Source organism: Tympanuchus pallidicinctus, unplaced genomic scaffold (genome assembly GCF_026119805.1).
Source record: "Tympanuchus pallidicinctus isolate F22 unplaced genomic scaffold, pur_lepc_1.0 scaffold29, whole genome shotgun sequence".
Taxonomy (NCBI): domain Eukaryota; kingdom Metazoa; phylum Chordata; class Aves; order Galliformes; family Phasianidae; genus Tympanuchus; species Tympanuchus pallidicinctus.
In genome coordinates, this window is record NW_026294746.1 from 5,248,398 (window position 1) to 5,272,623 (window position 24,226).

General features: G+C 42.7%; 3 protein-coding genes across 4 annotated transcripts in view; 1 reads left to right on the plus strand and 2 right to left on the minus strand.

Moving 5' to 3' along the window:
* The window catches only part of LRRC38 (leucine rich repeat containing 38), a 128,522-nt gene extending 110,391 nt beyond the window's left edge, over positions 1 to 18,131 (plus strand). The window contains exon 5 of the transcript XR_008208735.1: positions 18,015 to 18,131. The gene's annotated coding sequence lies outside the window, so the exon portion shown is untranslated. The remainder of the gene's footprint in view (positions 1 to 18,014) is intronic.
* Positions 157 to 6,556, minus strand: LOC128084926 (arylacetamide deacetylase-like 4). The gene is made up of 4 exons (XM_052691621.1): positions 6,125 to 6,556; positions 2,551 to 2,767; positions 2,042 to 2,105; positions 157 to 937 (listed from the first exon to the last, which is right to left on the minus strand). Exons 1-4 carry the CDS (start codon positions 6,275 to 6,277, stop codon positions 157 to 159), a joined length of 1,215 nt encoding a protein of 404 aa, XP_052547581.1. The 5' UTR covers positions 6,278 to 6,556.
* LOC128084916 (arylacetamide deacetylase-like 3) lies at positions 13,912 to 23,405 on the minus strand. 2 transcript variants are annotated; one of them, XM_052691605.1, is made up of 4 exons: positions 22,789 to 23,405; positions 18,023 to 18,239; positions 17,176 to 17,239; positions 13,912 to 14,717 (listed from the first exon to the last, which is right to left on the minus strand). In XM_052691605.1, the coding sequence occupies exons 1-4, from the start codon at positions 22,957 to 22,959 to the stop codon at positions 13,946 to 13,948; spliced, it is 1,224 nt and encodes a 407-aa protein (XP_052547565.1). In that variant the 5' UTR covers positions 22,960 to 23,405; the 3' UTR covers positions 13,912 to 13,945. The 2 variants fall into 2 exon arrangements, with proteins under 2 accessions (XP_052547565.1, XP_052547566.1); XM_052691606.1 differs by lacking the exon at positions 22,789 to 23,405 and having other exon boundaries at positions 18,023 to 18,261.
* Between the last annotated feature and the right edge of the window lie 821 nt (positions 23,406 to 24,226).

Here is a 24,226-nt window from a genome sequence, read left to right on the forward strand (position 1 = left end):
CTCACAAAATCAATTTCATGGGTAAAAACCAGGCAGAGCCAATGCAGAAATTTCAGAAGATGTTTTAACCAAAGGAAAACTGAGAGTATTTTTTAAAAAAAATCTTTGCAGGGAGAGAGAGATAGAAATCAGGAAGTGAAAGCAAATAATGGAGGTTTACATCAATCTTAGAAATTTTGTTATCTTTTCCAGGCCTTTAATTCCAGATTGGAATGTTGCCACCTTACTATAAGCAGCCAAGAATATTGTTCCATGGAACCCCTCTTCCAGATGGCACAAGGTCACTTTTATACCATGATCCTCTAATCGTTTCTTGTACAGCAGTCCATCATCTCTGAGCACGTCGTATTCGCAGGTCAGAATGAAGGTCTCAGGAAGCTGGGCAATGACACTGTCTTCACACAGCAGTGGTGAAAACAAAGGCTCAAGAAAAGGCTTGGCCAGCTTGTAGATTTCTTCTGAGTACGGTGGTGGTGGTCCTGGAGGTGTGTAGCCTCTCATTTTAAACTCATGAGGGATATTATCAGCACTCAGCCATTTCTGATACTTCTGTCTTCGCTTTTGTGAAATATGGGAACCTTCAAGTAATACATTTACAGCAGACAAGTCTTTATTGAGATACTTCAAACCAAGAACAAGGGTTCGTTCCCTTATCAAAACAGGAATTTTGGCATTCTGCTGATAAGAAGGCAAATTAAAGTCTGCGGCCTGGAGAAAAGGATATATTAAGATTTGTGCTCTCAGCTTTGGGACATCTTTTCTGTTCACCAGCGCTTGGGCAACAGCAGCAGTCAGTGTCCCTCCACTGCTATCTCCACAGACAATGATGCGGGCAGGATCCACTCCATAATCTTGTGCTGTCTTCATGAAGTGAATGGTGGCAGTGAGACAGTCCTGGAATTGGGTTGGATATGGGAACTCAGGAGCCAGGCGGTACCTATGTGGGAACAGAAGGGTTTCAGCATGGTCACATCTGCTGAGTGGACCCACGCTGTCTTTTCAATCGTGCATTCATATATTTCATTGTGAAGATGGGAAAATATCCTGAAACTATAATTACAACAACAGAAATTATAGTAATTATTGCTTGCTGTGTACGAGGGCTGCTCCAAAAGGAATGCCTCCTATTTTATGATGTTGGCCCATGGCATTGGATGCAGATGTTGGTGGGTGGCAATAGAGGTTGAACCTTCCCACCAATATGCCAGTACATTTTGTTGCTGTGTGACAGATGGCAGCAGAGGGGCAGTCTGACATGGAAGTGCACATGGATCAAAGGGGTGGTGTTTAATTCCTTCATTCAGAAAAATGACATCCCACTGACATTCATTGACGCTTGCTGTACATTTATGGAGGTGGAACAGCAGATGTGAGAGCAGTGAGGGTGGGGGGTGCATTTCTGCAGCAGTGGTTGTCTCCACTGGAGCAGATTTTGATGAGCACAGCACGCAGGCTTTGGTTCATTGCAGATGAATGCGTAGCTCATGGTGATGACTATGCTGAAAAATAGCGTTCTGTAGCTGAGAATTTGCTCTATCAAATCATGTTACTGTGCTCTTTGTATCTCTTGTAGTTACCATGGAAATAAATAGGAGACGTTACTTTCAGAGCCATCTTTATTTACTGCTTTTAGTGTTTGAGGGAGCTCAGTGCATTATCCTCTCTTTGGAAAACATATCTTTAGTTATTATGTTTTAGGTGACTGAGGAAATGAGTTGAGCTGTCTGGGCAGCCATGCTTCCAGCAGAGTTAATTACACAATGTTGGTTTCAAGTTATGTGCATGGCTTTAGGAAATAAAACCATCCACATCCAATGGTAGCTACAAATTATTCCGATGGATTTTATTTGGAAATTAGCAAATGGGGATTAGTGAACTAATTCTTTCTAAGAGTCATTAGTGCTAGTGAAACACGTGTGATCATTAAATACAAGTGCTCTGTGTGGTTTGCAGGGAGTGTGGGTTGCAGAACTAATGCATTAAAGAGCTAGGAACCCAGGGGGAGACAGGAGGACGGTGTGCTTGGATTTATCCTACTTACCCAACAGACACAACCACTGAATTGGTTTTCCTAGCAAGAATGCGACATGTTCTTTCATAGGCCCCTGTTTAAAGAAAATAATAATGATAAAAATATATTTCAGGGGAATTGTAAGTTGCTTTAAAAGTAAGTCAGAAGAAAATATTCTCAAGACTTTCTCTCTGTTCTGTGGTCATAGCTTCACTGTAAATCTCCCACAGCTGGTGTGATCTAATCTGAACATTGCTCACAGCCTTGTTACGTCTGTGTAAAAAAGTTCTTATGAACTTCTCAACTTTTCTCCTAAGCATAAGGGAGAAGAGAAGCGATCAGAGGATTGGAGGTGCACAAGCTGTATAAGGATAATGTAACAGAATGCCTGCTACTCAGAAATGAAATTGTCCCGTGTCCTGACACAACTTTTTTTGATTTCTCATACTTAGCCTCCTCCCTCTTCTCCTCGTTTGATAAATGCCCCATCAGCTCAGTAAGCACACAGCACGTTTAGTTACAGTGTTTACATGACTTACGAATGCTTCCAAACCGTCCAACCCCGCCATGAAAGTAGAGGACTCCTCTCCTTTGGCCACTGGTTGATGTTTTTGGCTGGTACAGTCTTACTTTAACCTTTTCAAAGATTAAGTCCTTGATAATGAGACGTTTATCTTTTAGTGGTGGTATTCCATCCATTATAGCTCTGAGTAAACTGACTTCTGACATGATACCAAGTTTTTCTAGTAATATTGCCTGTTAGTAAAGGAAAAGGAAACACAAATTAGCTCAAATGTTAGAAATGTTGGGTAACAGAGTGTTGTTTTACAAATTATCTCATTCTTCAGTGGTGAAATCCTGGCTTAGTCTCTATTAATGGAATAAATCTATTTATAGGCTATTAATAGGAGACAGAAGTGTCAAATACTTCATACAATCACAGAATCATAGAATGGCCTGGGTTGCAAAAGGTGCTCATCCAGTTCCAACCCCCTGCTGTGTGCAGGTCACCAACCAGCAGCCCAGGCTGCCCAGAGCCACATCCAGCCTGGCCTTGAATGCCTGCAGGGATGGGGCATCCACAGCCTCCTTGGGCAGCCTGTTCCAGTGCCTCACCATCTGGGTGAAAAACATCCTCCTAATATCTAACCCAAACCTCCCCTGTCTTAGTTTAAGACCATTCCCCCTTGTCCTATCACTAGCCAATACTTCCACTTGTTAGGCTTTAAAGCAGCCCTTAAAAGAACGTTTTTCCATAGCATCTTCCACAGCCAGCTCCTGAACAAGGGTACTTCTGATCCTTGACTCCATCTTCACATACTGCAGTGCTTCGTACCCAAACACAGTTAGACTGGATGGTTTGTTGGGTTGCCATTATTCCTACATGTGTATTTCAAAGAGAATTCTATATACAGCTTGTGTCTTCAGATCCCATTGTGAGAGTCTTTCATCTCGCATTTAAAGACCTCAGTAGTTCAGCAATGTGTCCTGTGAAGGTTGGTGTAGGTATCTCATTTTGTGCCATTTCAGGAGCTGATCCCCCTGTGCAAGAAGGATCTTTTTGTGGTCTGACTTTATTCCCATTTTAGTTACTTCTACTGATCTCCTGCATGATAACCATGGGATCTTTAATTTGTTTCTTTAATCCTTCACTCCCCTCTGGTCTTGTTTCCTCACACTAGTGCTTTTGTAACAGTAAGGGTTGCACCTGTAATTAACTGCATTGTTTGTATGTTGTCTTGGAAATACAAAAAAGGGCAGAAGAGTCCATATCAGCTGCCGTGCTTAATGCTGACAGCCTGACAAGCAACTGTTAAACCCGTGATACTTTGACTGATCAGCTTTCATAGAGATTGGCATTTGTTTATATTGCTCTCATTCACCTCACTGTTAGCTCTGAGTATCTGCTGTGGATTACTGCAACAAAGTACAGCTATCACATATAACAGGGCATTTGAGCTGGAGGGGACCCTGAAGGCCATCAGGTCCCACCCCTGCACTGAGCAGGGACACCCACAGCTTCATCAGTGCTCAGAGCCCCTCCAGCCTGACCCTGGGTGTCTGCATTCCACTCCATGATGCAGAACATCAGTTATTGGTCAAGACATGTAATCTTCATAGTTATTTCTGGTAATATGCAAACAACATTTTTATCTGGTGGAGTTGTTTTAAATTGCACAGCAAATAGAAGCTCCATAAGAATCAGCAGCGTTGGCATTTTTGCTTTCAAGTCCTTTTTTTAGCTCAGCCTCTGCCATCAGTGCATGGAGTGCCCACCAGCAGTGATTCACAATGCAGTGCTGTGCTCCAAGAGGAAAGCAGTGTGAAAGGCAGAGAGGAACCCAAGCTGGTTAGAAGTGGGAGTGCAGACACATGCCTGGGCAGAGGAGCAGACCTGCAGCAGCATGCAGGAGGCGATGGCTGTGCTGACTGCAGTGTTAGAGCCCTTTCTTTTCCTCACACAGGTACACAGACAGAAGTTACGTGTGTTGCACGCTGTGCCAGCCCCTCTGCCTCACTCATTACTAAAAGAAATTGATTCCAAGAAGTTACAGAGCTATTAACACAGTAGGTAGTGTAATGTAATCAGCCCCTCCGTGTTTGCATCTCATTGTTTGCAACTCAATTTCCCAGATGGAGTTAGTCCTCTGGCTACCTCTAAAACCTGTCAGTTTTTCTTCTTATAGACCAAATTCTAAACCAACACTGAAAAATAAAGAATGGGTAGATATTTCAATGAAGAAATTTGATTAAGACATTCCTTATTTAAGTATAACCTCAGAGGTGAATACAGATAGTTCCTCAGACAACTTATTAGATTGTGCACCGTTACATCAAGCTGTTTTGTCTCCAGTGACTTCACGTGCATTTTTTGTCTAGATCTACCATAGCAAACTTTAATTTTCCCTGCAGTTTTGGTGGCCATTCCTGGAGAGGACCTGGCTCCTTTGAACAGCAACAACCAGAGCTCCTACTGAGTAGACGTCGCATTGTGACTGGTCAGTGGTGGGGGTGGGCTGCTGGTTGGACCTGGTGATCTTAGAGGTCTTTCCAACCTTAATGATTCTATGACTTTATGACTCAAACTTTCTTGCATTTATACTTTTGTTTAACTACACATTAATCGTCTTGCCTCTCTGTTCCTGTTTTTCCTTGGCCTCTCACTGACCAGCAGTGAGGATACGAGATGGTAAAATCAGAAGCTGAGAACTGCATTAGGGTTAGGGTTAGAGTTACCAGTGAGCTTCTAAATTCTGCAGTTTGGCCTGCTGCATACCAATTGCACAAAGAACAAACTTAGATGGAAAAAGAGTGTGCACACAGCGTTTGGAAAACGTGGAGTTCCACCTATAGTGCAGTAGGTGTAAGAAAACTTTGTGTGACTTCAATTCCTGTCCTGTTTTCTTGCACTGCTTTGTATCACAGCATCGCTCAGGGCTGGGTGAGGCACCCCTCAGGACTCACACTGAGTCACATTCTCAGGAACTTACTGGCTGACTTCAAAGAAAGCTTAATAAGCAGTGTAGCAGGGAAAAAGAACAAGATAATAACAGCAGAACATGGAATTTCAGTGAAATGTCATGCACAACCCAAAGAAAGTGAATGTTTCCCTTTTGTCATTTAAAAGGCTAAAAGAAGCTTGACTTAGCCATCATAGAAGTGTTTTTTAAACTCAGAATAGGAAATCACACAGACACTGTGAAGGAGAAAAGTGATGAATGTAGCAGCTGCCCTTCAGATGGCTCAGAAGTCATGCATTTGTAGGAGAGAGCTGAGCTCAGTGCAGCCTTACCCCTTCCCTCTTATGCAAAGCAGAAGTTTAACATATATCGTGCAGCAGCTGTTTGAGGCTGCACAATTTAAAAGCTAGAACTGAAGCCATCAGGAAAAATGAGGTATTATGCTGACTGCAGTTTATTTTTTTGTATTGCTTGCTTTAGTGCTGCACGGCAAGCAGTGGGGTTGAACCACAGGTATCCACAAGAGTGCTCCCATCACCAAATAAATCCAGCTCTGTACTTGATATATATCGATTCCAAAACATTTCACCTATCCCTTATCCCTCTATCAGAAATCAAATTTAAAAGGTAGCTTTAAGCAAAGTGAACTTACCAGACCGAAACCAAAGTTCATGATGTAATGAAAAGCATAAAGCTTTTTGCGCTCGCTGAATCCAGGTGGGATGTTTGCTGTGGGGTGTTCATAGTAGAATCCCATTGCCACAACTAGAGTCAAAACAAGAAAAATGGTGAAGAGAAGTGCCATCTTGCTGCACTGTTAGGAGTCAAATGGAAGAAGCAGCTCCTTCCCCCTCTGACTTTTGCAGTATTTCTGAAGGTAAAGGCACAGGTTTGGCAATTCCCTTAGAATCCCATCATCCAGCTTTTAAAAATCCCAATAGGAAGGTGAAAGCATGTGGCAATCAAACCATACAATTAAATAGACAGTAACAATTAGTCACGAGGGAGGCTTGCATAAGCAGTTTTTCATATTTACAACTAACATGTTTTGGTTCTGTGCCCATTACCGTATGTTCTTGACATATCATCAGTGTTACAAGGAGATAAAACTTATTACATCTCTCCCTATTGCTTGAATACAGTCAAGCCTGTCTTATTTCTGAGTTCAAGTGGGACAGGATTTCTTAGTAATCACCTTCAGAGCTGTTTGATTTCTTATTTATTGTGCCACCACATCCTCCTTTCTCAGACCCCTGGTGAAATCTAGGTTTCAGCATTGCAGATGTTCCTCCTCACCTTTTATTTGGTGCTGGTCATACGAATTACTTGTTTGCTTATGTATCTATACACATACACCTCTATCAAGAATGTATTTACCCTATTCTTGATCTTTCAGCTTAGAATGGAATCTTTTTAAAGCAAGGATAGTATTGAATGTTGATTTTTGTATGTGCTATGATCTCTTCTCTAGAGCATTCACATATGTTTTATTATTGCTAAAATAAGAATAATAATGGAGCAGCTGACACACAGGCCAGAAAAAAAAATCACTGCTGGTAAAAAGCAGAGGTGATTCCATTGGTAATATTTAACCCTGTGAATATCTGACAGCATCAGTTCTGAAGGACATTGGAGTGGTAAAAGCATTATCAGATGCAGATTTGCTCTGCTGAAGCCAACAGAATTGGGTTGATTTTTCTTAATGTTGGATTTGAGACGTGCTGTGGAGACTGAGAGCAAATGATGCATGACAGTTTTGTGTGAAGAGGTACAGAGAATGATTAAATCATCCTGTTGGAAAAGACCTCTGAGATCATCCGGTCCCACTGCCCCCCTACCACCACTACCTTCCGTTCTGGTTCTTGTTTTCCAAACCCTGCCCAGTCCAATCCAAGGCGTTGCTGTCACACTGCAGAGCTCAGCCAGCACTTTGTAACCACACATGATACGTAGCATTTAGAAGATTAATTTCTGGTAGTGCAAGGCAATAGCTAATAGCATGCAAGTCATTTCTAGGTAGTTAAAAGCATCAGTAGGAACTCTCAATTTTCAGATCAGCATGATCTTAATGTATTTCCTAACGTATCTCATTCACAAAGGCCAAACAGAATATTTATCCAGCATCCCAGGGACAACCAAAGCTGTGAATTAAATCTTACAGGGGTTTTAAATGAGGTTAACCTATGTGCTTTTTGCAGAGATGAATATCAGAGCAGTTTAGCACCAGAGTCTATGAACTGTGCAGCAAATCCATTTGCAGTAGCTCCCTTCTTTGTGGCTGTCTGGGCTCCTCACCTCCAGCTCAAAGCCAGGTTGCTTTTTGGGATGGGGCTTGCTTGACTGCTGTTGTACGCTGGCACACAGTGACATCTTTGATTCTAGCAGAACTAGGAGCAGTTGCAGTCTGAAGCACCAATGATTTGTTCCTCCTGCACATCCTTTCTCCAGCAGATGAAAGTACCCACTGCTACGCTTGGTTGCTCAGTGACTTTTTCAGCAGCCTCTTGGTTGAGCCTTAGGTCTCTGCACTCTGTGCCGTGATTATGTTGCTTACAGATGTCTTTCCAGGTATAAATGTAACTGCAGATGGTGAGAAATACACCTAGTCTTGACAGTTTCAGGACTAGAAGCAAGGCTTGGACACCAGCAGAATACTGTGTTCTGTATGTGCCTTCCTCTTGCGCATGCTCGTATTCCCCAGTACACAAATCATTAGTGCCAAGATTTAAACCCCAAAAGTCAGTAAAATGAGGCCTTTTCAGCTCATAAGGTGTAATTTGGGAACAGTGCCTTTACCGAAGGCCAAAACTGTGAGTGCAACAAATTCTCCCTCTGCAAAGTCGTGGTATGGATGAAACGAATGCATGAAGTTTCTCTTTCCAAAAGAGAGTTCAAGAGATAAGTTTCATGTTAATGTACATCTCAAGGTCAGTTTTACTCAGTGCACCCTAAGGCTTTAGAATATACAGTCTGTGACCTGCATAGGAAAAAATAACCACTCACATTTAATTCCTGACTTCAGAAACTGTTTATTAATTGGAAAGAATAAACAAGAATGAACTTAAGTCTAGAGCCTGAGGATTCACTCTCTAAGAAGTTTATTCCACATTTTGCTTCATCTCCCCAAACTATTCATGTTATCCAACAACTCCTCTTCAACTTTGGTTTCCCAACATCCCATTCCCAATCTCTCTTCACCAGAGGGTTGGTTTGGTTCCTGTTTGTTTATCCTTTCTTATGGAAGCTGTGTCACCCAGCTCGATAAGGGCTGCTGGTGAAAGGCACGTCGCCTGTGGCCTGGAGATTGGGACACTCTTGGGAAATTGAAGCAGGAAATTCAAACTCGTCAAGTCTGATGTGCAAATTGGCTTTCTCACAGCTTGGACAAGAGCATTAGGAAACAGCATTGCACAAAACTTGGTTGCAGCTACCTTCTTTAGTTTTTAATAGTGAAAGCAATTAATCAGCTTTGCTGAAGTCGTGCTGTCCCAATGACAGGTGTGGCCTAACCGTGCCCATCAGATGTGGCCCCTGTGGCAGCACCTGTGACAGAACCATTGTTCTGAGGTTCTTACCACCACTGTTCAGCTGGTTTCAACCTGCTTTGGTGCCTGTCCTTATGGAAGTCACTTTACCAAGAGCTGTAAGTCTTGGACCCCTCACTGCAAGAAAGACATTGAGGCTCTGGAGCGGGTTGAAAGAAGGGCAACAGAGCTGGTGAGGGGTCTGGAGCACAGGGCTGATGAGCAGCAACTGAAGGAGCTGGGATTGTTCAGTTTGGAGAAGAGGAGGCTCAGGAGAGACCTTATTGCTCTCTATAACCACCTGAAGGGAGGTTGTGGGGAGCTGGGGGTCAGCCTCTTCTCTTGTGTAACAGTGATAGAACCAGAGGGAATGGCTTCAAGCTGCACCAGGGGAGATTTAGGCTGGATGTTATGAAATACTACTTGTCTGAAAGAGTGGTCAGGCACTGGAATGGGCTGCACAGGGAGGTGATGGAGTCACTGAGCCTGGAGGTGCTGAAGGAACGTTTGGATTCTGTGTTGAGGGACACGGTTTAGTGAGAACTATTGGTGATGGGTGGATGGTTGGGGTGGATGATCCTGTAGGTCTTTTCCAGCCTTGGTGATTCTGTGATTTCTGTGATTTCTGTGACTCTTTTGGATGTGTTAACTGGGTCTGCACATCACAGCAGCCCGCCAACAACCCAACATCACTGTTAGAGCTTCCACGTGAAAGCTCTGTGCTGAAGTCTGGATAGCAGCAGGAAAGGAAACAAACTGGTTAGGTACATAGGGCAGTTAGGAAATGGTTTTTCTTGGGTACACAGAGGTACACAGAGTAATACTTAATGCTTGAAGCACTGATAAGCACTGATAAGAAGCATGGAGGAAAAACCAGAAGAACAGAAGAACACCACCACAACTGGGGTGCTTTCCACCAGGTAAAAGGTTAGAGGGCATGGTGGGGATGAGTTAATGGTTGGATTTGGTGATCTCTGTGGCCTTTGTTGCTGGCCAGGGAAGGTGGTGGAGTCACTGTCTGTGGAGGTGCTGAAGGACGTGGTCTAGAGCAGTCACAGGCATGGGTAGATGGTTGGACTTGATGACCTTAGTGGTCTTTCCAGCCTTAATGGTTCTGTGATTCCATGACACACCAGGTGGGAGGCGATGCCTCTGCTGGGAAAGGGCTCTTGCTGAAGGTGCTCCTTGAGGTCTGTGGAGCATGAGGGCCATCTGGTGCTGGAAAGCTGAATTGGAAAGCTGAACGAGCCAAGTGAAACTCAGCAGCGCCTACTGCCGTTGGCTGTAAGCTTGGATACGAGGTGCTGACAAGCTCAGATTTGTGTGTGCCTACTTGTATCCATCAGTATTTCTTTGCATGCATGACTTCTTGCCATGACTCCATGCCTGCAAAGGCATTCGTGTGCATAACTGTAGGCACATTGCAAGTTTGCACTTGTGTTTAAGTTCTTGAAGATGTGGACTGTGGAAGGGGCATGCTGTCAGAAAGTATCTGAATAAAGAGGATAGGAACAATTTTGCTGTGCCTTTCTCTAGAAAATAAAAAAAAATATTTAAACGAATTAAAATTTCCAAAGCTGTGGAAATTATCATATGTGATTTATATGAGTGAGCTCATGTGAACAGATCAGGTATTTGTATGAACAAGCAATCTAGCTTAAGAATGTAAGGTAGATCTATAATTAATCAAATTAGAGGACAGGAAGTTCCCTGGACGCAATGAGATCGTTCTGCTTTCTAGATTTTAGAGAATATTGGAGTCACTACTGAAAAAGAAAAATGTACTGAAAAAGTACATTGTTTCTGTACTTGCTCTTCTCCAGTTACCTGTCTGCACCACTATGACTGTAATTCCCAATACAGATTAGAATGCATGTGTTCAATATGGCTAATAATATGCAGGCATTATAAACCAATTAATATTTATATTAAATCAAGACCTGCAGGTAAAGACTATGGAAAAATCTCAATAGTGGACCAGTGCAGAGTTTGAACAGTGGTCCATAAATGATAATGGTCCAGATGGTGAACAGTGAAAATATGTGTGGACTGCTGAACTGACCTGAAGCATAACACACTGCATTGGATGAGGTGGTCATCTCATAACGTGTAATGCACAAGGTAGAATTGTAGGGACATCTTCAGCTCTTTGTAGAATGTGCAAAGTGTTCAAAGGGTAACAAAACAGCCTTGGTGACCAAGCAGAGGAGTGGATTTCAAAATGAAGAGGACTCTGCTGAACAACAATGTGGGATGGGGTAAGAGGCTCTCTAACAAGGAACACATTGTTTGAGTAGAGGGTTGTGACAGCTCACAGAAGTCTTTGCTCAGTGCAATCATTGCCTGGGAGGTGGGGAAGCAGCAGAGAAAACATTTTAGAGCATTGCATATTGGCATATTCGAGAGGCTTTTCTAAGGACCACAAAGATGCTGATGTGATATTTAACATGGCAAAAAAAAAAAATAACAAACAAACAAACCAACAACAACCAAAAAACAAAGCAAAACATTGCAAAAGTTAATTATCAGTCATGTGGTCATTTCAAAATAGTAGAATGGTGAAAAGGATTAAGAACATTACAAGCCAACATTACAAGGCTGCACTTGTTAGTCAACACCGTTGTTCAAAAGCTTTATTGGTGCTATTTGCTTACCAAGAAATACAGAACATTCTCCTCTATCCACTCTGCCACATTTGGTCCCATCAGCACGCTGATCAAAAAGTGGAGAAAAACCAAGTGGAAAACTTAAGACAAAAAATGTGCAGAAGATTTTGTGAAGGAAAACTATTATTTTAAGTGAGGTAATCAGATGGGGAAACCTATCATCAAGTTTACTTAGGAGAATGAGGTAAGGTAACCTTACAAGAGCTGGCCACAGCCTGAGTGGACTCAGCGGTCTTCTGGGGGCTTGGGGAGAGTTGAGAAACATACACAGAAAGTTATATTTGGAGGCTCTTCTATTGATTTCTTGAATCTTTGTGTGTGTGCTTGTTTCTTAGCTTTGTGCTGTGTGCAGGATGACAGAAACGAGTGCCCGTAATGCTCAGATGCAAAGGCAGCTGTTTAGAGAGGCTGGGCACCAGTGAGCAATGTGTCACATGCAGTGTTGTTGAGGCCTTTGAACTTGTGCTTCAGGTCACTTTGGTTACCAAATTCTCTTGCTTCAGACAGGAGGAAGGACTTCCATTCCAGAAACTTTAGAAACCACATTTGGGAATCAATGAAAGGACAGTTGTGAAGATGCCACGTTTGTAATAAATTGATCCTGAATAAAGATAAGCCGATGACTGCCAGGTTTGACTGAAGTTCATACAGACATACCTAAGATAACTGTGAGTGTTCTTGTGCAGGTAGCAATACTGCTGTGGCAGAGCAGACATTGCCATGGATTAACTGCTCCATGCAAGCCAGCATTTTGCACTGCTTTTGTAGCAAATCCTGGTGCACTTCTGGCTCAGCTTCTACCACACACCAACTGGTGAGCCAGCCTTCATAGTCAGGTCAGAAACCAAAATGACTTGCCAACTTCACACTAAGTCCTATTATCAAAACAAATCCTGTAATCCTCAATCAGCACAACTTTGTAAGCTTCATCACATTGTTTACTCCTGGGAGAATTTCGTTGTTTGAAGAGTAAATTACTAACACCAGCAACAGGAAAAATGGAACCAAATTCCTATTGTGTCCATAGAGCACAAAGAAACACCATTTCGTTTTGCAGAGAACACAAGAATTCACAAGTAACTACTGGTTGCTCCAGAGGTTTCTAAGTGCTACTGTGTCACCACATTTAATTAATATAGTGACAGTGTGAAGAATTTAACCCAGCATTTTCTTCCTACTCACAGTTCAGCTGATGGAAAAGAAAGATAACTCCCTGCCTTCTTTCCACACTTTTATCTGCATGGCTATTACAAGAGCAAAGTGATTGCATAAGAATGATGAAATGTTTTACAATTCTTAGGCATTGCATGACCAGCTCTTTTGACATGCTCTGGCACTCAGCCAGGCATCTGCGTTTATAAATGTGGATCTGTCCTAAAAAACAAATCTGTGCTCATGTTGCAATTCAAAGGATTCTATGGTTATTATTTTTCCTTTGCTTTGGGCATTAGCAGAAGGTATTCTTGCCGTTTTAGTGCTGTTTCTGAATTTACCCTCAAGGTCTCATCTAATAACTGCATTATTAGTTAAGAAAAATGCTATATCTGTCTCCCTGAATAGAAGCAAATGCCCCTCAGAAAGGAGCTTCACAGATTACAGCTTAGAGGACATTCAGTGATGTTTGTCAGGTTCCACTTGGAATCATTGAGCTCTAGCATTGTTTGTGTTGGAAGGAGCCCTGAAAGGCCAGAAAACCCTTCCACATCACCACTCTCAGATACTCACACGGAAAGCTCCAACAGCTTTGACTTCTGTTACTCCCTTCTGTGCCACCCACTGTGCTGTAAGCTAAGATCTGCAAGTACACTCCAATCCTCCATCAGGTTTTACAGCCAAGTCCAAACCCATGGGCTGAATATGCCTATAAATCAGTGGTAATCGCTGCTTGTTTCAGGGACTGTGAGCAAGTCTTTACCCTCCAGAGGCTTTCAGGCTTTCATTTTATCTGTATTCTCATACTGCTTTTGTGTGTATGATACATTTATGGTCATTTATGTATTCCAGGGTTTAAAGTGTGTTTTTCTTTATAAATCATGAGCTTTTGTTCTTTGACAAAAGAAGAGAACACAAATTCTTAAAACAGAAAAAGAGAAGCAAAACAAGGATAAAATGTTAGTTAATGGATAAAAACAGAAAGGAAACCACATCGTGCTTCCAAGAGGAGCAACTGAAAGCTAGAAGTCAGCAGATTGCACTATCGTAAGTTATTACTTCTTGATACTGAGTGATTAACTGAAACGCACTCGCTCTGCATAGTAGTTCAGTGTATTGAAGGAGACATTTTTAACAGCCTTTTATAAAGTTTACAATGTGATCCATTATCTTACTTGCTGAGGGAAAAGAGAAAATGCCATAACCCAAAAAGCACAGCACACCATGGAAGCCATCTTCAATGTGGTGCCAGGTCACCTTGATATTGTTGTCTTCCAGCCGCTTCTTGTACAGCAGCCCATCATCCCTGAGCACATCGTGCTCACAGGTGATAATACAGGTGTCAGGTAGGCAGCCAACAACAGCATCTTCTGCTAAGAGTGGTGAAAACCTTGTCTCAAACATTTCTTTCGTTTCCTCATGGACCTGGGGTATGTATGAGGCAGGTAATGGTGGCTTGTAGTCCTGTTTAAATTTCTCTGGGATAAGATCTGGATCTATCCATTTCCCATATTTCAAATTCATGCTCTCAGGAACGTGAGAACCTGCCAAGACAGCTTCCATCAAAGAGCAATCCTTTCTCAGGTACATCAGAATGAAACAGACCATCCGTTCCAGGGACAGCAAGCCAATGGAAGCACTCTTCTGATGAGAAGGCAGGTTGAAGTTCAAGCTTTGGAGGAATGGATAGATCAAGATCTGGGCACGTATCTTCGGGATGTCTGTTCTGTTCACAAGTTCTTGGCAAGCAGTTGTTGCAAAAGTGCCCCCTGCGCTGTCCCCACATACAATGATCCGATCGGGATCCACGCCGTAGTTCTTGGCAGTCTTCAAAAAGTGGATGGTGGCAGTGACACAGTCCAAGCTTTGGGTTGGGAAACTGTGCTCAGGAGCCAAGCGGTACCTGGAAGGTATAAAAGACAGCACTTTCTACATACTTGTGTGCCTGTCAATTGCTTTATTCTGGCATAATTTAAGAGCACAGATGCTTATATAGTGTAGTTCCACCACCCACGTTTTACAAACCCACACATTTACTCAATTTGTGGCCTCTGTGTTTGTGCTTGTGATCAAAGTTTGTGCCAGCAGTGCTGTCTGCAGTTCACAGAATCACAGAATCACAAAATGGCCAGGGTTGGAAAGGACCTCAAGGATCACGAATCTACAGCGCCCTGCCACATGCAGGGCCACCAACCTCCACATTTCATACCAGCCCAGGCTGCCCAGGGCCCCATCCAACCTGGCCTTGAACACCTCCAGGGATGGATGGGGCATCCACAGCCTCTCTGGGCAGCTGTTCCAGCACCTCACCACTCTCATAGGAAAGAACTTCCCCCTGACATCCAACCTCAATCTTCCCTCCCTCAGCTTAAAAACATTTCCCCTTGTCCTGCTGTTATCTCCCCTTTCCATGAGTTGACTCCCCTCCTGTTTGCAGGCTCCCTTTAGGCACTGAAGGCTGCAATGAGGTCACCCTGCAGCCTTCTTTTCTCCAAGCTGAAGAAGCCCAGCTCCCTCAGCCTGTCTTCATAGGGGAGGTGCTGCAGCCCCCTGATCGTCTTTGTGGCTCCTCTGGACCCTCTCCAATAGCTCTCTGTCTTTTTTGTACTGGGGCTCCACACTTGGACGCAGTGCTGCAGATGGGGCCTCACAAGAGTGGAGTAGAGGGGGAAAATCTCCTCCCTGTCCCTGCTGGCCAACCCTCTTCATACCATTTGCTTTTCCGAGCTGCAATGCACTCTGCTGGCTCATGTTCAGTTTTTCATCCATCAGGACCCCCAGGTTCCTCTCCACAGGGCTGCTCTCCTTCCAGTCTGTATGGATGCCTGGGATTCCTCCTGCCCAGGTGCAAAACTCTGCACTTTGCCGTGTTGAACCTCATCAGGTTCACCCGGGCCCACCTTTCCAGCCTCTCGAGGTCCCTCTGAATGACATCCCTTCCTTCTACCGTGTTGACCGCACCGCTCAGCTTGGTGTCGTCAGCAAATTGCTGAGGGTGCACTCGACTCCGTTATCACTGTCATTGATAAAGATGTTAAAGCACCGGTCCCAAGACAGAGCCCTGGGGGACGCCGCTCGTTACCGGCCTCCACCTGGACACAGAGCCATTAATGACCACCCTCTGTCTGCAGCCTTTCAACCAGTTTCTTATCCGTCGAGTGGTTCATCCATCACATCCACACCCCTGCAATTTGGAGATAAGGATGTGGTGGGGGACCATGTCAGAGGCTTTGCTCAAGTCCAGCTAAATGACATCGGTTCTCTCCTTTGCACTGACTGTGGGTACTGTGGATGTACATCCTGCATACCCAAAGGTCCAGCTGATTCTTGGATCCTGAGGACACTGATCATTACCTTCACTATTATATTTTATATCATCACATTGTTGGTATTTTATTATTATATATAAGTGAGGTTTTGTGTGTTATTATTACACTTTAATATAATAACAGTAATTTAATGACACTGTGTTATAAAACACCATACAGTAAATGTACAGTGGTGATGAAATAGCTTCCTGCAGACAATTATTTCATTTATTTTGTTAACTGGGACAAATGGATTACAGGGGAGTGATGACAACATAAGGCTCTCTTTGTTTAGTTCTTAACCAATAATGTACTTTCTTAGATGAAAGAAAGTCAGGTCAAAGTGAATGAGAACAAGATGCACCTCCATGGCCATGGCTCTTCATTCTTTGCATTTGTGATCTTTCTGGAGAATATTAGTTGAGTAAAAAAAGAGAAATGCAACTGAGGCAGCAATGCAGGCTTTCTCTGTTCATAGAATCACAGAATGGCCTGGGTTGCAAAGGAGCACAATGCTCATCCAGTTCCAACCCCCTGCTGTGTGCAGGTCACCACCCAGCAGCCCAGGCTGCCCAGAGCCACATCCAGCCTGGCCTGGAATGCCTGCAGGGATGGGGCATCCACAGCCTCCTTGGGCAGCCTGTGCCAGTGCCTCACCACCCTCTGGGTGAAAAACTTCCTCCTAATATCCAACCTAAACCTGCCCTGTCTCAGATTAAGACCATTCCCCCTTGTCCTGTCACCATCCACCCTCATAAACAGCTGTTCCCTCCTGTTTATATGCTCCCTTCAAGTATTGGAAGGCCATTACGAGGTCTTCCCAGAGCCTTCTCTTCTCCAAGCTATGCCTGTTAACCCTCCTCTGTTGGCTGAAGTGCACTGTTTCTACTTTCTACTTAATTAAATCTATGGATTAAAAAGTTAAACATCCTAATAATTGCTTTTGTTATTGATAAACCCAAGTCAGTATTTGTTGTCATGCACATGCTGGCTTGCACATGTCTGTGTAAGGACAGACTTTCCTAGAGCTCAGTTTTTTCAAGCTCAACTTACCCAACTGACACCACCACGGAATCAGACTTTTTGGCTATGTGCTGGCATATTCTTTCATGGCTTTCTGAAGAACAAACATGAATGCAGTTAATGTCTTTGAGTACTTGCAGCAATATCCTCCCTTCTTTCTTGGTGGCGTAACCCCTCAGTTGAGGTGTGCAGAGATGACCACATGACAATCTCATTAACGAGTTATAAAACCATTCCACTGTAAGTTAGTGGGCAGGATTTATGCCTCTTACAATGTATTTAAAGATACGCTTTATTATTATTTATTATTATTACGTTTCTTCTACTTTAGTTCAGTTTTTATTACATTTAAAAGACTTGGCTTGTTGCCATTTGCTCAATAATACATTCCACCTTAAATTTCAGAATCTTAACACCTTTTAACATGTGTTTGTATCTTTTGGAGCTTCTTTGATTAAGTTTGCAATTGTCTGCTTTCTCTAATCAACTAAACTGAAAGAAGTCAAGCTAATTAAAGGACCTGGGGCACACAGGTGCTGTATGCCACTGGGGAAGGGATCCAATGGAGGAATGCAGGAGTTAATAACTTCTGTCACGTTTTCAGACCAAAACAGATGCATTCATTTAGCAGCACCACTTGTTGTAGGGGATATAAATGCCATAAATAGGGCTCTATCCTACCAAGAATAATTTAGATATTCAACAAGGGCAGATTAAAGAACTGAAAAAGTAAAACCAAGCATCATGTTATGTCTCTCGGTTGCCCAAGCTAAGCCTCTGTCACTTCTTAGGTTCAAAATAATTTTAAAAATATATCATTAATGAGCGTGTGTAAAAAATAATGATAAAAATCACATTTTCTCTTTCAGTTCCTTACTTATGCTTCCGTACATCCCACATCCTCCATGGAACAAGACGACTCCTCTCCGTTTGCTGGCAGATGGTGATCTTGGGAGGTAGATCCTCACTGGCACCTCACCAAAGTGCAGATCCTTTATGAGGAGCTCTGAAGCCCTCCATGCCCTCAGTCCGTTAGAAAACATCCTGATAAGTACGTGCTTCTTGCAGATACCCAAACTCGCCGATTTATTTGCCTGGATATAACAGAAAAAATAAGAAATTAGAATAGAAAATCCAAGCCCTTCCACTCTGTTGGGACCACAGAAGGCCAGAAGCGGCCTTTGTCTGTGTTATATTTAGGAGAATTGCATTGGGTGTTTGCTACTGTACAGGATTTTCATTAAAAAAGCTCGGTGATTTCAGTTGTGAAATGGAAATGTACATCTTTGTGGTTTATGCTGTTTTCAGAAGAATGCTGCAATACTCCTTCCCCTGAATGTCCCCTTTAAATCCCTTCTTATTTCTGTAATCTAGTTTTACCACACGTCAGCAATTTGTGTAGGTATGCAGTGTAGGTGTCATGAGGTCTAAGCCTCCTTTTCTTGTCTGTGAAGAGAAAGAGACATCTCTAGAGGACAGTTCCAACTTCAGGCATATAAGCTGTGCTCTGGAAATGGCTGCTCATCACCATTGATTATAAAGGGAAACTGTCCACTCCAGATGGCTCAGCTGAAGGACTGAAGGTAAGGTGAGATAAAAATGTCCCAGCCATGACAGTAACTGAGTGGTCTTTGATCACCTCCAGCCACAGGATCAATGACAACAAGGTTTTAGAAAGTCAGTGATGCTTGTAATCAGTAATGAAATGCTGCTCCAAAGACCTTGGTGAGAATGGTTCTGAGCCTTATCTCCTCCATCTGTGAAACCTTTATCGAGATCCCACAGGGATTCAGGAAATGGCTTCTTCAGTTTCTTAAATCCAGCAGGGAAAACAAAGTATGTTTGTTAAGTAAAATGTCTTCTTATCCAAAGGCATTCAATTACTGATAATTGAGATAGATAACCTGAGGATCACACTGGAATCCCCCTTTATTTTGAGAATGGTTTCTAAGTGATGCATTTCCTGCCAAGGACAATACTTCTTTTCCTATTAAATGATGACTTAATTACAAACGGAATGATGGTAATCATAACAAGCAATTTGCAAATCGTGTTGTTCTGTTCTGAGCAGCAGAATTATGCATGTATGTACTGTATCAATGCCTCATCAACTAATGGCTACTGTGCTTTTGTAACCTAATGTTTCTGACTTCTGCTTTTTCTTTGTTTTTTGTTGAAGTGACAATGTTGGGATGTTGAAGTTAACACATTGCTGCTCTGTGTTTATTTGATCTCACCTGCACTTTCTAACATCCCTGTGTTTTTTTTAGCAGAGCCTTCAAGTGGCAAGTATTAACAATATATATGATAAACGTGGTATCAGAACATTCTGTGTAAATATCCTCTTTCTTTTCCTTATCCTAGGAGTTCCTGGCATCACAGACACATCTTCAATTTTAAGGAAAAGAACTGCCATAAAGAAGAATGGAGAATTTGGTATGCTATTCAATTTTGCACTGAAAAACTTTTTCTTGATCAATAATTACAAAATACTTCAGAAGCAGTAGCAGTCCACTCAAAATAGAGGAGGTATGGCTATTTCTAGATATCTATGATTGTATTAGTAGGTGAACATATCATGTAAGCCAGGTTCTAAAATGTGTGTTTGTATAAGAAAAGGAGAACCCAAACCAGCATGCAGTAATTTGAAAAACTGTTTGCTCAAATGCCTGGATTCTGGCACAGGCTTCTCTGTACATTGAACATCACACGATGACCAGATTTTTACTTTTCAACTAAGTAAGAAATCACATATGAAGTAGGAAAGAACACTCAGTTTGTCCATCATGGACTTGGAGGGTCCTTTTGACAGTCACTCTCTCTTACTCATCTTGAAGCATTATGCTTTGCCAACCAAAATAATTATCAGAACTTTATATCACAGTGTGATATGCACAGATCTGAATGCAGATCTGTAGGAATGGATTAACACAGAAGCTATGTTGTGAGCTGGTAGGCTTTCTCCCATCTTTTCTCTTTGAGATTTTCATTAGTTTCTTCAAGAAAGCACGTACACAGGAGCAGCTGGAGCATCATATGTCTGACACCTCTGTTCCAGTAGGTGCTTAACTGCTGATCCATCTAAGGGGTGCCTCAAATAAGTTCAACAAAAAGGCAGAAGACTGTGCTATGCTACAATAAAAAAGAGGCCTTCCTTGCAACATACATGGCAGGGAGCACAGGAGGAGATGACAGTGGCACAACAACAGCAACATTCATCAGAATTAGCAGGATATTCTCACTGCACATGCACAATGCACAAAGCACTGTGTGCTTTGTAAGAAACCACACCAGGTCAATCACTAACCCGTGTGTATTAGTGCCACATCCACACTGCTCCTCATTACCTCCAGGGACCCCAGCACCTCCCTGGGCAGCCCGTTCCAATGCCCAACCACCCGTTCTGTGATGCAGTTCTTCCTGCTATCTGATCTAAACTTTATCTGGTGCAAATGGAAACCTTTTTTTCCCCACTTTTCTCTAGAAAGTGGGAGAGTAAAATGTATCGAAATGGTTGGTTTGAGGAATAATTGAGAATAACAGTGTAAACTTTGAATAAGCTTTCATCATACAGATTAGTGAGTTTCTTTCCCAATGTGGAGCAAAGTTAAGCTTTACATTATAACCCGGTTGTTGCATAGTGAAGCAACTCACACATTGGCACGACTGCCTGCCAAATGGGTCAGAGTTAGTGGCCTTCAAAGGACAGCAGGAGTGGGACAAGGGATGCACAAAGCAGTTCCTCACCACACGTTGACCGATGCCCAGACAGAACCCAAACAACAGCTGCCCCCCAGGTCAGCTCCCTTCAGTTTTATAGCTTTTCTCACTACATCATAGGGTATGGAAAACCCCTTTGGCCAATTTGGGGCAGCTTCTCTGGTTCTGTCCCCTCCCAGCTCCCTGGGACCCCCAGCTGCCTCACTGGCAGGACAGTATGAGAAGCTGAAAAACTGAAACATCCTTGGCTCTGTGCAGCACTGCTCAGCAACAGCTAAAACACTGACGTGCTGTCAACATTGTTCTTCTAAAGCCAAAGCATAGCATCATACCAGACACTGTGAAGAAAATCAACCCTGTCCCAGCTGAAACCAGCTTGTAGAAGCAGCTTCAGAAAAGAGAGTCATCTGAAAGAATCCTTTCATCAAACCAAGTACGGAAACATAGAGGACCTAATAACATTCAGTCATTTAATTGTATTATGTTAATATATAGCTTAACATGAGGAGCAGTCGGAAATATGTAAGGACAGCAACTCTTCCTTCACACCAGGCAGTGTAGATAGGTACACATGGCATAAGCCATTGGAGGATGAGAGACCTGGTTTGGTGAAAGCATGTAGGTTTAAGCAACCCATGTAAGTCTTTGTATCACCCAAAGTGACTTTTCAGGATTACTGAACATTACATATAATTTGAGAATGACAGAACACTGCTGCTTGAGATGAACCCCTTACAAACACTAATGAAATCATGAAATCACTCTTTTTCCTACAGACTTCCATTTGATACAGAATCATGGAAGGTTGGAAGATTTTAGGTTGGAAGAGACCTGTAAGATCACCATGTCTGACCATAAATCAAGTCCAGGCATAATGATATCTGCCAAACGTGATAAGGCTTAGTCTGATCTTGTCTTGTATTTTTTGAAAATGTCTTGGGCAAGAGCTGTTTCTTACTCTGCTGGCAGCACATATAGCACAGTCTAGTTTACAAGTAAATAAATAAGAAGTAGTAACAGCTCTTGTGACTGAACTTTCTTTGATCAGGAGGTTAGATTAGGGCCGCAAAAATGATTCAGGTATGGAACACCTCTCCTACAAGGACAGGCTGAGAGCTGGGGGCTGTGCAGCCTGGAGATGGGAAGGCTCTGCAGAGAGCTGAGAGCTGCCTACTGGTATCTAAAGGGACAGTAAGAAACGAGGGGACAGACTCTTCAGCAGTGTCTGTGTTGAAAGGAAATGGTTTCCAACTAAAGAAGGGAGATTTAGGTTGGATTTAAGGAAAAAGTCTTTTACAGTGAGGCACTGGCACAGGTTGCCCAGAGAGGTAGTGGTGCTCCATCCTTGCAGACACCCAAGGACACGGAATGGGGCTCTGAGCATCTGATGGAGCTGTGGGTGTCCCTGCTCATAGCAGGGAGTTGGACCAGATGGCCTTTAGGGTCTCTTCCAACTCTAGGGATTCTATGATCCTATGATTAGATTACCTCCAGTATACATGATTCTGTATTAACTCATTAAGACACAGTAGTTTAGTCACTGCAGAAATAACAACAGAATCATGAGTACAACAATTACTATAGATAGATAAAAATTTAGGAAGTTACCTCAAATAGACCAGAGTGCCCTGGGATACAGAAGGTTCATTTATCAGGTCTTCAGCCCTTCTGTTTTTCACTGGACCGATCATTTCATCACAAAAGGCAATCAAGTTACAATTGCAGTGTAAATATACAAATCTCAGCATTTAAAAGATGTCACCTCATGTAGGCAGCTTTTATGGACAGTATTAAAATACCAAACTTGCGTCACCATACGATTCCCATTACACACAGCTGCAATATTTAAATGTTATGTTCATAGTTCTACTCACGTTTTCCCTTTCCTGAAAATCACAATATCGCAGAGCACGATAAACTCACCAGAATTTCAACCATAGTAAAAAGCCAATTATAGAAGCTGAGCTTTGATGGCTGGTCAACTTCAGGAGGAATTTTTGCCTTGAAGGAATGATAAGAGGCTTCAATTAAAATCAATAATAAAAAAGCAAGTAGAATTCCTGCTATTAATGTCAGACCGTAAAATAATTCCATTTTTCTTTGGAGAGGGTGATTTTGTAGTGAACTGTTTGATACAATTCTGTCAATATTTATATCCTCCAGATTGACCCAACAGAGAAGTCATTTGCATATCAAACTTCCTCCACCCTCCACCTACAGATCAGGCCGCCGGATGCTAGCAACGTGCAAACATCCTGCAGTGCCAGCTATTACAGCTTTATTTAGCATGGCCAAAGTAATGCCTGCAGTACATCAAGATACGTCACTACTCTGCGTATTCCCAAATTGCAAATGGACTTCAGTTTTCATCTGGTTTAGTTGTATTCTGATTTATGGGTCTGAATCATCTGTTTCTTTATTTGTTCGCTCACTGCCATTATGAGGCATCGTACAGCACACCACAAAGCTCTGGGAGTACTTTAGGGTGCTCTTGAGTACACGGGGCTGTCCTTGGAGACCTCTAGAGCATACTGGGGAACCTCTATTACATCCTAGAGCACACTGGATTGCTCCAGGAGTCTTGTAGGGTGCTCTCAAGTACTCTGGGGGGCTTCTAGGCACACAAGGAAGGCTCCAGGACATCCTAGAAAACACTGAGGAGAGCTCTAGGAGAGCTAGAAGCTCTAGCAGTACTAGGGTTCCCTAGAGGAGCTCTTGGAGGCCTCTGGGGCACAGAAACTTCTATGGTGATATTCCCTCAGAGTATGGGTTCTTGACTAAAAAAGTCAGTCATTTCTAGCTGTTCTTATGCCTATAAAAGAAGATGAAATACAGCTACCTAGAAAAAACTCGTTTACACAATTTGTGTCTCTACTTAAAGGAAGTAGGGATAAATCTTTATGTGAGTAAGTCAATAGGTTGAAGAAATCTTCAGCTATGTGGACTGAGGGTAAACAAATTGAGTCATAAGAGAGAAACTACTGGATGATAAGGGTGACTAGACTGGATTCTTATGTGAATAGGTCAAATTTAACCCTAGTGGAATGCAACAAGCACAGCTATTCAAACTATGAGGTTCAAAATCCTCAACATAAAATAAAATAAAGGTGTTAAGCATAAGAAATCCATATAAGAAAGTCATAACAGAATTCTCAGCTTAACTCAGCAGGCCTGGAACGTGATCACAGTGCGCATCCTTCCAAAACTAACCCAAGTTACTTGACTAAGCTGAGGATTCGTTGATCCCTTCCATCACTGTGAGGTGTAGCACACTTGACTTAGCCCCTCCACCCACTTAGTCATCCAGACTTGTGGAGATATGTCAGTTTTAATGATTTAAACAGACACATAAAGCCATAAA

Excerpts from the sequence above, each read along its gene's own strand:
- LOC128084926 (XM_052691621.1), bottom strand. The coding sequence starts at position 6,277 with ATGGCACTTCTCTTCACCATTTTTCTTGTTTTGACTCTAGTTGTGGCA. Across the intron at positions 2,768-6,124 it reads TGAACTTTGGTTTCGGTCTG|GCAATATTACTAGAAAAACT; the intron begins GTAAGTTCACTT and ends CTTTACTAACAG. Across the intron at positions 2,106-2,550 it reads TGGACGGTTTGGAAGCATTC|GGGCCTATGAAAGAACATGT; the intron begins GTAAGTCATGTA and ends TTCTTTAAACAG.
- LOC128084916 (XM_052691605.1), bottom strand. The coding sequence starts at position 22,959 with ATGGAATTATTTTACGGTCTGACATTAATAGCAGGAATTCTACTTGCT. Across the intron at positions 18,240-22,788 it reads TTACTATGGTTGAAATTCTG|GCAAATAAATCGGCGAGTTT; the intron begins GTGAGTTTATCG and ends TGTTATATCCAG. Across the intron at positions 14,718-17,175 it reads TCCGTGGTGGTGTCAGTTGG|GTACCGCTTGGCTCCTGAGC; the intron begins GTAAGTTGAGCT and ends TATACCTTCCAG.